At 54.8% G+C, this 13,117-nt stretch overlaps 1 protein-coding gene across 1 annotated transcript; it reads right to left on the bottom strand.

Annotated features, from left to right (window-relative positions):
• On the bottom strand, nucleotides 1–12,778 carry LOC114497821 (centromere protein S-like). Its single transcript, XM_028513754.2, has 5 exons — nucleotides 12,615–12,778; nucleotides 9,604–9,727; nucleotides 8,963–8,996; nucleotides 2,425–2,491; nucleotides 1–434 (listed from the first exon to the last, which is right to left on the bottom strand). Exons 1-5 carry the CDS (start codon nucleotides 12,666–12,668, stop codon nucleotides 294–296), a joined length of 420 nt encoding a protein of 139 aa, XP_028369555.1. The 5' UTR covers nucleotides 12,669–12,778; the 3' UTR covers nucleotides 1–293.
• Nucleotides 12,779–13,117: the final 339 nt, after the last annotated feature.

Genomic DNA, 13,117 nt, shown 5'->3' with positions numbered 1-13,117 from the left:
TTACTGCTAACACAGTTTTATTCATTGCAATAGATATAATTTCCAATATGTAGTCACACACACACCTTTCTCACGAGCTTCAGTAAGACACGGGACAGGGGTATGTTGCTGAAGAGTTTCCAGTTCTCGTGCGCACTGGCTCCTGCAGCCGATGGTGTGGAGAACACGGCGCAAAGAGCCTCTGCACCTTTTTTTTTTAATCTCCACTTATCCCTTCAACATTCCCTGGGTGGCAATACGTGTCTTGGTGGCTCTGCCTGCTGAGGGCTGCTCTTCCCAAACGGTGACAGAGTTCAATTCTCACTCTCCACTCCGCCAGCCTCGGCGGGCTCCACCGAGTTCTTATTTTCAGCCTCCAACTTCTTTTTCTTCTTTGTTTTCCGTTCTGTGTTAAGCTGAGCAATCTCTTCATTTTTCTCTGTGATGTATTTTAGCTATGAAAAAAAATTATTTATTTTTAGAGATAGGGGAAGGGAGGGAGAAAGGACAGAGAGAAACATCAATGTGTGGTTGCCTCTCTCGCCCCACCAACTGGGGACCTGGCCCACACCCAGGCATGTGCCCTGACGGGGAATCGAACCGGTGACCCTTTGGTTCGCAGGCTGGCACTCAATCCACTGAGCCACGCTAGCCAGGGCACAGAAAAGAATTTTTAATTATATTTTTATCTGGTTATAAAGCCATTTTATAAGTCTGGGTGGGGGGAACCTACACCCTCTCCCAACCACTCCCACCCCAAAAATCTGGGTGGACCAGCCTGGGGCACATTCCTCACAGTTAAATAGAGCTTCGGATTCTCGCACACAGCAGTAACCAACTGCGGGAGTCAACTCCCTGCTGCTGACGACGCCACCGAGCAGGAGGGCGCTCCCAGAGTAACTGATGAGTTAACACCCGGAGCTTGCAGAAGGCGCGCCCATCACAGACACACTTTACAAAGCACTGCCCTGGCTGGTGTGGCCCAGTGGATTGAGTGCCAGACTGCAAAGCAAAGGGTCGCTGGTTCGATTCCTAGTCAGGGCACATGCCTGGATTGCAGGCCAAGTTCCCAGTCGGGAGCATGTGAGAGACAAGCACACACTTTACAAAGCACAGATATGGTTAATATCCGCCCAAATTTATCCACCTGAAATTGCTGAGCAACTACTACGTATCATATATTAGGGACACAAGATAAACGAGACGAGGTCCCTGCCCTAAGGGAGAATTTAGTGAAATGTGCAAAGTTAGCTGTGTGTCTTCATTAATAAGCTTCTGTCAGATGAAAAAATTAAGAGTTCAAAATAAAAAGTGTTGTGAAGTCAACAAATGTGCACCAGCAGACAACTCTGCAATTCATGCTCTAAGAGGACTCGAGTCATCTGTTCCTTTGCCAGAGACAGGCACCGCGCACGGCAGCTGGCGGAGTACAGGACGACACAGAGCGCACGAAGGGAGCGACCTCTTCTCCACCGAGACGCAGCACCGCCAGGCGCCTTAGCTCGGTTGCTCAGCTCTCAGCCTTACCCTCCACTTAAACTTTGCGGAAAGGATGCCAGGAGAGCAAAGGCCAAAAAGGGCCTAGTGGAAACAGCACTAATCCAGGGTTAAAAGGTCAAGGTTCAGGGGTCAACCCGAGAGCGTCATGTTTACCTTTGGGAAGTTACCAACTCCAGGGGTCTGGCCTGTAAAATGGGCTGATAAGTCATGTCATTATAAACCTTCACAGGGTGGCTGTGAGGCTTGGATAGTATGTTAAGTACCCATAAAAGCACCCTCTGAACGGTCAGTTGCTATAGGAATTTATTCAACTCCTCCTTCAGCACCTACTGTGTGCCAGGCCCTGTTCTAGGCACAGCAGGTGCAGCAGAGAAAAAAGAGATAACCCCCCCCCGCCCTCGCGCAGCTCACATTACGGGGAGGAACACGAAGTGTCTCCACGGCTGGGCCTCCCGGGAGTCCCAGGCCCGCCACCGGCCCAGCCGCCAGGCTGGGCAGTCGCAGCATCACCTGTGACATGAGGGCCTGGCCAGGGTGACTTTCAGGTTTCGCTGAAAAGACAGAAAACTCTGCCCACCTCAGCTATGCAAACACTCCTCACACCGGCCCGGGAAAACTGGGCGCCACAGTGACCGCCCCCCAACTCCCGCCTGTGCCTGTCTCCGCCATCACCCTGCAGACGAAACTCGGGCCCGAAGTTTTGAGACGTTACGAAAGGCAAACCATGAAGCCCGGAGAGTGCTGATTAGAAAGTTCCAAATTGGCTCGGCGAGATCCATCTTCATGAAAGAAAGACCATAAATCACGGGCAGGTCTGAATGGTTCAACCGTCTCCCGTTTTTAATGCAAGGTGCCCCGGGGAATCGCTTCATGGCTAAAAGTGATTAATTGGGAATAATGTATTCTGATGGGGAAGGGGAGCGAGGAAAGAAACTCATCTCTCACCAGTGAATTACTCCTCCTGGCTAAGAGCTTCACGTCTTCCGTGTTAATTGTGCTTCGTCTTGCGTGCCTGTCGGGAGGGCAGAAACAGTTCACCAAAATGCGGGGCAGTATTTGAAGTTTGGACGAAACACAGAAGTTCACGGTCAGACCGCGGGCTGGCAAGAACCTCTGAGCAGCCCACCTTTCCGGAGTGCGGTCATTAAGCACCAGGGACACGGACACAAATGGAGTGACAAGCCAGGACGCCGAGTGCACACGCCCACCCGCCCACCTCCACCGGGGGCCCAGGGTGCCCAGGAACGCCGGCTGGGAGCGGAGCCCGCAGCAAACACAACGGAAACAGCAAGCTCACCGCACAGCTTCGGGGAACAGAGAGAGCGGCCCAGTCTCACAACGCGGAAAGAAACCGTAAAGCCGGCCAGGCGGCTCGGTCCGCTGAGCACCGCCCCGGTACGCCACGGCTGCGGGCTCCATCCCTGGTCGGGGCACGTGCAAGCACCAGCCAGCGTGCAGACATGCGGGAATAGTAAATCAGTGTTTCTCTCTCTCTCTCTCTCTTCCTTAAATAATGTTTTTTAGATTTTATTTATTTATGTTCAGAGAGAGGGGAAGGAGGGGAGAAAGAGAGGGAGAGAAACATCAGTGTGCAAGAGAAACACCCATCGGTTGCCTATCGCACACCCCCCACTGGGGCCCGTGCCCGCAGCCCAGGCGTGTGCCCTGACGGGGAACCAAACCAGCAACCTTTTGGTTCACAGGCCGGTGCTCAATCCACTGAGCCGCACTGGCCAGGGCAATAAATAAAGCTTTAAGAGAGACATTAGCCCTGGCTGGTATGGCTTAGTTGGTTGGAGCATCATCCCGTGAACCAAGAGGTCGCGGGTTCAATTCCTGGCTGGGGCATATACCCGGGTATATGCTACAGATTCCATCCCCATCCAGGATGCGAGAGAGGGCAACCAATCAATGTTTCCCTTTCCCTCCCCGTCTCTCTGAAAAGCAATGAAAAAATATCCTCGGGTAAGGATTAACAAAGAGAGAGAAAGAGGAAACGGGTGGGGGTGGGGAGAGAGAGAGAATTTCCGTGAGACATGGCTGCACTCAGACCAAGACCCCGAAGCTCCTCTCCGAGGGCCCGGCTGCAGGACGCGCTCACGCAGGTGCCCTTGACACCCAGCACAGAGGAGGCGACGCAGCCCCCGGCCACGGCCTGACGGGAGCAGAGAACACCCTTGACGCCAGAGTCTGTGTCTTGCCCACAAGTTGGACTCAAAGTTTCATTCCAGTCCCTCATCTTTGCTTTAAAAGGTAATTTGAGATAAGCTCTATTCAATCATTTATCACTCCAGCTACACCTTTTCTTGCCATTTCTAACTTCCTCCAAAAATAAGTAGGAACTTCGGACACAGGAATAGGTAGGAATCTTTGTATCCTTAGTAACTAGCAAAGTGGTCAGTGGCCAGCACATAGTAGGTCAACACTGACTATTGGCTGAATTAAAGACAAAGTCACACAGAAATTATACTCCACAGTTTGGCCAAATTGTTCCTTCACATCCTGCTAAATGTCCAAATATCACCTGCCATCCTATCATGACGACAGTATCTGTCTGTCCTGGGATAACACCCATCTCAGGGGATGGCCTCCAGGCAGCCGCCTGCAAGGACCGGGTGAAGAGGGGAAAGGCAGGCAGGTGGCACAGCAGCAGCCACCAAGTGTGAGGCCGGCTGCAGACGCCCCGGGGAGAGGGCAGCAGTGCCACCAAGGACCAGTGTGGCCCCGTCTCAGCCACCCGCTCCGGCGGCTGAACCAGGTACGAAGGGAGGCCAGGTGTGGAGGGAGGGCGGCTCATCTGTGACAGAGAAGCATGGGCACGCAGGAGGGGACTGAGCCCACCCTCTCCGGCCCTCAGCCTGTCCCTGGTCTCCGGGCAGGGCCGCTGCCCACCAGACTCTCCTGCGGCAACCCTCTGACCCCAGAATGTCGCTCCGGGGAAAACGACAAAGTGACCTTTTTAAAAAATATATTCTGACTTCCGGCAAGATGGAGGAATAGGTGGACGCACCGTACCTCCTCGTACAACCAAGATTAGAAAACCAATAATTTACAACAATAATTTACTATCAGAATAACACCCAGATCCGGCAGAGGATTTATCTGAATGGAAGTCGGGCAGCCAAGAAGTTGAAGTAGACGCGTTCATCCGGACCGGTAGGAGAAGACGAGCCGGGCGGGCGCGGGGCTGGCTCGGGTCGGCGGCGCGCGGAGGTCGGGGGAAGGTTTGGCGCGAAATCGGCGCAAAAGCCATCGGGCGCGCAAGAAGGCAGCGGGGGTCCCTGAGTACGCAAGCTGCGGCTGGCAGACCCAGAGGGGCAGCGATTGTGGACCAGGGCAGAACTCGCGGCCCGGAAGCCCAGACAAGGGTCTGAGTCCAGGGGAACAGAACTACCGCCATTGTTTTCTCCCGTCCGCTCTCGCTCCCGCCCGCCCCCACATATAACGTCACAATCTAGCGACGGGGGCGCCCAGCCCCGGTGAACACCTAAGGCTCCGCCCCCCACCGTAACAAGAGCAACCAGACCGGAAAAAAAAAAAAGGAGAGGCAGGAGGGAAAAAAAAAATGTTTTCAACAGAGCAGATCAGTCCCCCAGGACTCATCCTTTTGAGTGACCAAGAATTAGCCAATCTATCAGATGCTCAGTTCAAAACACTGGTGATCAGAAAGCTCACGGAACTGGTGGATTTTGGACGAAATTTAGATGAAAGAATGCAGAGTACCATAAAACAGATGCAGGAAGACACGCAGAGAAGAGCCAATAGTGAAAGGAAGGAATCTGAGTCTCAAAACAATACAGTGGACCAGAAGGAAGATAGAATCAACCAAGCAGGAAAGCATGATGAAATAAGAATTCAAAAAATTGAGGAAAAGATTAAGAGCATCCAAGACACCTTTAAACGTTCCAATATCCGAATTATAGGGGTACCAGAACCGGAAGGGGAAAAGCAACAGATTGAGCACGTATTTGAACAAATAATAAAGGAGAACTTCCCCAATCTGGCAAAGGGAACAGTCTTCCAAGAAATCCAAGAAGCTCAGAGAGCCCCAAAGAAGTTGGACCCAAGAAGAAACACACCAAGGCACATCATAATTACATTAGCCAAGGTAAAAACGAAGGAGAGAATCCTAGAAGCAGCAAGAGGTAAGGGGACAGTAACCTACAAAGGAGTTCCCATCATACTGTCAGCTGATTTCTCCAAAGAGACCTTACAGGCAAGAAGGGGCTGGAAAGAAATATTCCAAGTCATGAAAGACAAGGACCTACATCCCAGATTACTCTATCCAGCAAAGCTCTCATTTAGAATGGAAGGGCAGATAAAGTGCTTCTCAGATAAGGTCAAGTTAAAGGAGTTCATCATCACCAAGCCCTTATTTTATGAAATGCTAAAGGGACTTATCTAAGAAAAGAAGATAAAGAAAAGACATGTATAGTAAAAGGACAGCAAACTCACAAATATTAACAACCACACCTAAAGCAAAACCAAAGCAACTAAGTAAACAATTAGAACAGGAACAGAACCACAGAAATGGAGGGCACATGGAGGGTTAGCAGCAGGGGGGTGGGAGGAGGAGAGAGGGGGAAAAGGTATAGAGAATAAGTAGCATAGAATGTACGTTGAAAATAGATAGGGGGAGGGCAAGAATAGTACGGGAAATGTAGAAACTAAAGAACTCATAAGTATGACACATGGACATGAACTAAAGGGGGAAATGTGGGTGGGAGTGGGGTACAGGGTGGAGGGGAGAGAAGGGGGGAAATGGGACAACTGTAATAGCATAATCAATAAAATAAATAAATAAATAAATAAATAAAGAACACGGAGGGATCCGTGCGCGTTGACATGGAAAGACAGGGAATAAAGTGAAAAAACCAAAAAAAAAAAAAAAAAAAAAAAAAAAAAAAAATATATATATATATATATATATATATATATATATTCTTAGAGAGGGGACAGGCGGGAGAAAGAAAGGGAGAGACAACATCAATGTGTGGTTGCCTCTCATGACCCCCCACTGGGGACCTGGCCCACAACCCAGGCATGTGCCCTGACTGGGAATCGAACCAGCAACCCTTTGGTTCGCAGGCTGGCGCTCAATCCACTGAGCCACACCAGCCAGGGCCAAAGCAACTTTTTTACGTAACGCTTTTAGCAATACTGGCTTTAAAGGTTATCCCCAAAACGTTCCTAGAATTTACTTAGTGGAGAATATCTATTTTCTTCAGAACACTCCATCTTTACCACATTAGCAATACTAGGTGACTAGAGGATTCAAAGCTAAATAAAGGAACTCCATAACTTAAACTGAGATGACTTCTCCAAAGTTTATAAGTGAATTGAACGTATTTCCAGAATTTAGAATGAAATATATTTTCTTGGCCTCACTGGTGTAGCTAAGTGGACTGAGTGCCGGCCTGCGAACCAAAGGTTCCCTGGTTTGATTCCCAGTCAGGGCACCTGCCTGGGTTTGGGCCAGGTCCCTGGTGGGGGCCACCTGAGAGGCAACCACACATTGATGTTTCTCTCCCTTTCTCCCTCCCTTCCCCTCTCGCTAAAAATAAATAAATAAAATCTTTTAAAAAAAGAATTAAGTGTGTTTTTTCCCGGGAACAATGTTACAGGCAGCCTGTAGAGACTACTTCGTACTTCTAGAACTGTGAGTACTGTGCATCTCGGCACCCCCCCCCCCCCCGCCAACCACGGTTCCAGAAGCAGAGACCGGGTGGCAGGGGAAGCCCAGAGCCACAGGATACACGGAGTTGACTTTCTGGGAATATTGGTTTTATTCAGTGATAAACTTTAAAACAGGATTTTTAAAACACGAGAGCACACTGGAATATCGTGAATGAAAACCAATGTAAAACGAAGACAAAGGATGGGTCTTCAAAGAAAATCTGCTCTTGCGTTCCCTCGGGGTTCTCGGGGTTCTCGGAAGGGAGTGTGAGGGAGGCCGCAGTTGCCCCCCGCCCTGCCCCCCCCCCAGCAGCTGACAGCCGCTGCCCAGACCCCTTTCTTCAGAAGACGCCGCCCTGGGTGGGGGGGGACTTCCAGCCTCAGTGACACCCCCCGCCACTCTGCCCCATGCCCAGGAAATTTTATAAAAACACAGGGGAACGGAAAGCTTGGTGATCACAATGCTGAGTATTTGTAATTTCATTATTTCTAATATTTCGCAGAAATGTCCCCTGTCTTTTCCCACAGCTAACACAGAACTGGCAAAAACACGAGCCACAGCCAGGGCACGCCCCGGCAGAGGCTGGAGATGCTCAGGACCGCCCACTGTGCCCAGGACGGCCGGGATGGCCCGCAGCAGAGCGCCTGCCCTCCCATGGCTGGCTGCCGGGCTTGCCTGCCCTCCCACAGCTGCCGTGCTCGGGTGGGGGCCCTGCTCTGCCCTGAGAAAGCCGCACATTCACGGGGAAGCGTCATCTGTCCACTCCGTCACACTTCCGTGTCTCCCTTTGTAAGGAAAGAGCTGTGTTTTCAAAATAGACAAAAAGAAGAAATGGCCAGTAAAGCGATGGAGGCGTTTCACAGGAGACCCGGGGTGGGGGATGGCGGGCCACGGGGGAGGGGCAGCCGCCCCGCCAGACAGTGAACAGGCCTGGGGAGCCGTCAGGAGCCCACGGCACCCCCGCACCCTTCTGGGCCAGCGGGAGGCGCTGCAGGGTCTCCAGGGGCTCGCGCACGCAGGAGGAGGGGAGATTTTGAGCCTGCCCTCCGTGCACCCGCCGCTGTAACTCACCCGCGCACGCACTCGCCCGGGAAGCACCGAGCTCCCGGGAGCAAGGTGGAAGGTGCCGGGGAGAGAGGCTGGCACCGACTCAGAGGTGGGAGCGGATGGGAAGCTCCAGCCCTTTCAGGCTTCAGTCAAATTGCTTCATAAAAGCAATTGGTAGCAATTGTTTCCAATTACCTGAGGCGCTAATTGAAGAGATGAGCGTAAATCACCTGGAAAAGCTAAAGCTTTACCGGCTGAAAGCAAGTCACCCGTTTTGCGCTTTGCACGGAGCAAAGGTGTCACTGGGAACGGCGTGGCAAGTGCGGGCAGGACGTGCGCCGTGCTGCCACTGCCCGGCCACCTGCCGGCAATCACCGCCCGCAGCGCCCCGCTCCCCCGCGGGGACTGGACCCCCGCGCGGCACCACCCCGCAGAAACGCTCTCAAAGGCACGCACGCCCTGCACAGTCAGAGCCCTGGAGACACCATTCAAGCCTTTTCAACCTGGAGCTGAATGCTCTCGGTTCTCTTAACAAAAAATGCTGGGAAAACTTCAAAAAACGACAAATCAAGCCTGAATGGACGTGATTGCGGCAGATGTGATATTCTTGTGGAATCCTGATTAGAGATGAGCCTCCACAAAATGCCAAAAAAAAAAAAAAAAAGACTCGCTAACGCTCTCCTGAAATATCCCACCAGATGGAGAGTGTCAATAGGATGTAAGCAGACGCGGCAGCAGATAATCAAGCTCTTCACCCACCTGGCAAACATCTCAAGGTCTTTGGCAAAATTTTCTGAAAGAGAGAGAGAGAGACGAGCTTCAGCTCCCGCGTCACAGCCTCACGTGGGAAGGAGACTCGAGGCCGCCCACCCCCCCGTCTGCGTGGGGCGCCTTCGGCCCTTTGATTTGCCATGACCGCCTCGTCCTCTGGCACCCCGGACCCCTTACCAAGGGGGCCTCCTGGTACTTGGGGCGACACCTGTCACTCTCGAAACCGCCCCTAAACTTTACGTCCTGTGACGAGCGAGGGCGTGCGCGGACATTAACGTCCTGTGAAGTCAAGCAAAGGCCTCTGCCACGAGTCCCGCTGTCTAATAAACTATGGGCGATATAAAAATGTTATAAAGCAAGGAAATAAAAAATTTAATGTCTAATGTTCCGGGCAGTTTAAAACAATAAAATAAAGGTGCTAATGCCCCAGTGTTAGTGTAATAGAAGGAAATTGCTCTTCCATAAACTACCCGAACCCGACAGCCAAGAAAAAGGCTGTCTCGGGAACCGTGGGAGGTGCCCCCGCTCCGACGGGAGGGGACCGGCCCACAGCACCCGCCCCCCACCCCCCCGGAAGAAACCAGCCCCCCACCGGCCCTGCGCCCAGGCGGGAAGGCCGGGGCACCTACCGCACTGCCGGAAGGTCACCTCCGCGATGGCCGCGACGGCCTGCCTGCTGAGCTGCACCTGCGTGTCGGCGGCGGCCTCTGAGCACAGGCAGCCCACGGTGTAGTGGACGGCGGCCTTCAGCCTCTGCGGCGAAAACCAGAATGCCTCAGGAGGGGGCTGCAGATGAGGGCTTTCCACGTCTTAGAAAACTAAGACTGAGGAGCGGCTCTGCTCAGCCTGACTCCTGCAGCCCTCCCCTGGCGGCACAGTGGCTCTCCGGGTACGCTGACACATCAACGAGGCCCCCTGGGGTGGGCCTTGTAGGGACACCCCTTCCCGGCTAGCGGCTGTGATTCAGGCCGAGTCTGGGTGAGGAATTACGGGGGCGGGTCAGCGGGGAGAGAACCCAACGACACCTGCAAAGTATCTGCGCCACCCGACTCAGTCCCCAACGTGCGCCAGGTTCCTGCTGGGTAGAGGCATGTGCTGGGTGCTTGGGGCGCGCAGGGAGGCGCCAGCCGGGGATGTTTCGCCCGGGTGGGGGTTAACCAAGTAAATGCAAAAGGACCCCGTCCCTCTGCCGCGAGTCCCTGCAGCCCCACGGCTGCACATGACCAGGACGACGACGCCGGGAAGGCCCCGAGAGCGCGTCTGACCCTCTTTGAGTGCCGGTGTGCTAGCCGGCCTCGGCAGGACCCTCCCAGCTCCCCAGCAACCCGTTAGGATCCTGGAAAACATCTCTCTCCACCACACAGAGGAGCAGAGCGCCAAAGCAGCTCGGCCAAGGTTTCCTCTCCTGCCAACAAACGTGTGTGTGTGCATGCTCCACCTCTGTGCCCGAGACGCAACTGAGTGAGCCGGGCGCGGCGACGGCTGAGCCCAGGCCTGCGCCGTTCCCAGTCGAGGCGAGATGGGGGACAGCTGCAGGAACACAAGCCTGGGACCCTGGAGTGAGGGGCAGGCAGACGAGGCACCTGCCTTCCTTAGACTAGGGGCCCTGAGGCTTCCTTGGAGGAGACAAAAGGACCATCACCCTGGAGGGATAAAGACCCCCCAGGTCATCCTCCTTAGGTGTGGGGGGGGTGCGGTCAGGAGTGAGAGGAGGGGCAGCGCTCCAGCCGGTGTTCTCTGCCCCTCCTCCCGAGCCGCCCGGACTGGGCTGGAACCGCCTTCAGCGCCCCGGACGCGGCAGCTCCTGGAGGACAGGGCCGCGCCGGCTCTGCCCAGAGCAGTCAGCCTCGTGCCAACAACGGCTGCCTCAGGGAGGGACCCTCCGCCTGCTCACCCCTGAGGCCAAGGTCCACATTTCTCAGCCCAGAAGCTGGCAAAGGGGGTCAGACGCACGGCGACCGACCTGACTCTGGGTGGTGGGCACACAGAGCGATACACAGATGCTGTGTCACCGAAGTGTATACACTTGAAGCCTATATAAACTTAGCTGGCCATTTAAAAGTGTTCTCAGCCCCTCTGTCCAGGCCTCCTCATTGAATCAGCAAGCGTTTACTGTCTGCGGATGGCCTGGCTCAGGACCAGGGGCGGGGAACACAGCAACGACAAGGCCAGGCCCTGATCTCCAAGCGTCTGTCTCCCACTACACCTGGGCCGTGAGTGGGTTCTTCAAAGACAGAGCTGGAGGGCCACTCCAGGGAGGACCCAAGAGACAGGACCACCACTGCAGCGCACGGTCCTCCACGGGCCCTGGGCGGAGACACACCACTAAAAGGAACACCTTCGGGACAGCCGGGGAAATGTGAGGCTGGACTGAGCAGTAGCTAGTAACAGAATTTCATCGGTATCGAGCTCCCTGAGTGGAATAATGGAGATGATGTCGGAGGTTGGGAGACACATACCCAAGTAGTAAAATGTCAATGTGAAGCATCAAGATATTTGCAATTAATTAAGTAATTCAGCGGGAAAACAGGGGCAAAAACTGCGAGAAGTGAAGGACTGGTGAATGGAGGTGAGGGTGTATGGGTGCTGAGCACAGGGGTCCTGCAGCTTTTTCTGAAGCTTCTCAAAGAGTAAAGGGATGGGTAGACAGCTCACGAAACGTGACACTTCCTGGGCAGGAAACTCCCAGGTACGGAGCTCCTTCACCTGTCCCTTCAGTTAATCCTCTGTGAGGGTGCCACCTGGTTCTAGCTTCCCATTCCTCTTTTTTTAAAGATTTTATTTATTTATTTTTAGAGAGGGGAGGGAGGGAGGGAGAGAGAAACACCAATGTGCGGTTGCTGGGAGTCATGGCCTGCAACCCAGGCATGTGCCCTGGCTGGGAATCGAACCTGCGACACTTTGGTTCGCAACCCGCGCTGAATCCACTGAGCTACGCCAGCCAGGGAGCTTCCCACCTCTGGACAGCGCCTGGAGTTCTCGGGACTCGGCCTCACGGCACTCACGGCCGGGCTGATTAAAGGAAGGGCTGAAGACGCGCAACTCCCCCGACGGGTGGCTGTTACCACTCCGACTCTCCATGTAAGAAAACTGAGTTTGGCCAAGTCAACGCCACCCTCACGTGGCGGGGCTGAGAGGAGAACGTACAGCCGCGGAGGGGACTCCGGGCCGGACCCGGACGGCGCGGGGCGCACGCAGGTCCGAGGCCGATCTGCAGGATGGAGACAGCGCCGCTCACGGCGGCCAAGCCCACACCTTAGGGCTCCTGGCGCGCACCGGGCACCGCGCGCTAAGTGCTTTGCCTGGTTTCTCCGTTAATGCTCCCGTCCCATTCTCACTACGGCCCTGCCTGAGAAAGGAGACTGAAGCTGTCGCAAAGCCACGGGGCCAGCCCCAGCCGCCACCCTCGGGACACTCAGCACGTGACTACAAAGCCACCGCCCTAGTGCGTTACCGTGGAGACCGCCCAGCACGCGGCAACCAAGCCGGCGCATGCGCAGGCGCTCGAGCCGGCCGGGGCGCGCCCCTACCCGGGGGAGGCGGACCCGAGGCCAGAACGCGCGAGGCCTCTGGCGCTTTTCCTCCCCGAAAACTCGACGCCGTCCGCCCCCAGCCCAGCCGGGATGCGGGTCTCCAGTACCTGTTGATGAGAGAATCGCTGCTGCTCCTCGGCCCCCTCCTCCTCCTCCTCCATCACAGCGAGGACCTAGGCGGGCCCACGAGTGCGCAGGGAAGCCGACCGCCGACGCAGTCAGATTTTCCCGCCGCGGCGCCGGGCGACGGGCCGCGCGGAGGGACAAACCGCGCAGCCCAACGCTGCCTCGAGTGCGCCCCCTGGCGGCCAGTCTGGGAAGGGCCTTTGCGGTTCGTTGGCTCCTGCCCCCTCTATGCTTCATTGGGCCAGGTGGCTGGACCCCCCGCCCGGGCCAAGCTCGCTGTAGACCCAGGACCCAGCTCAGTGTCTGGCACAGTGGTTCGCCAGCGCTGGGAAAGGATGCGTGTGTGTGTGTGCGCGCGCGCGGGCGCACAGCAGTGTCCTGCAGCATTTCTTATTGTACCTTCCATATAGCTCTACAGCTCTGACTTACATGCGCCTTGCCAAATGAGTTTTTCCCCATCTGTCACCTACAGTCGTGTCAAAAA

This window comes from Phyllostomus discolor, chromosome 5, assembly GCF_004126475.2.
Source record: "Phyllostomus discolor isolate MPI-MPIP mPhyDis1 chromosome 5, mPhyDis1.pri.v3, whole genome shotgun sequence".
Classification (NCBI taxonomy): domain Eukaryota; kingdom Metazoa; phylum Chordata; class Mammalia; order Chiroptera; family Phyllostomidae; genus Phyllostomus; species Phyllostomus discolor.
Note: the sequence above shows the minus strand (reverse complement) of the source record. Positions and strands in the feature narration are given on the sequence as shown.

Coding starts and splice junctions, on each gene's coding strand:
- LOC114497821 (XM_028513754.2), bottom strand. CDS start 12,668: ATGGAGGAGGAGGAGGAGGGGGCCGAGGAGCAGCAGCGATTCTCTCAT. Junction 9,728..12,614: donor AGCGATTCTCTCATCAACAG/GTACTGGAGACC, acceptor TTTTCGCCGCAG/AGGCTGAAGGCCGCCGTCCA. Junction 435..2,424: donor CCAGGAGGAGTAATTCACTG/GTGAGAGATGAG, acceptor TTTTTTTCATAG/CTAAAATACATCACAGAGAA.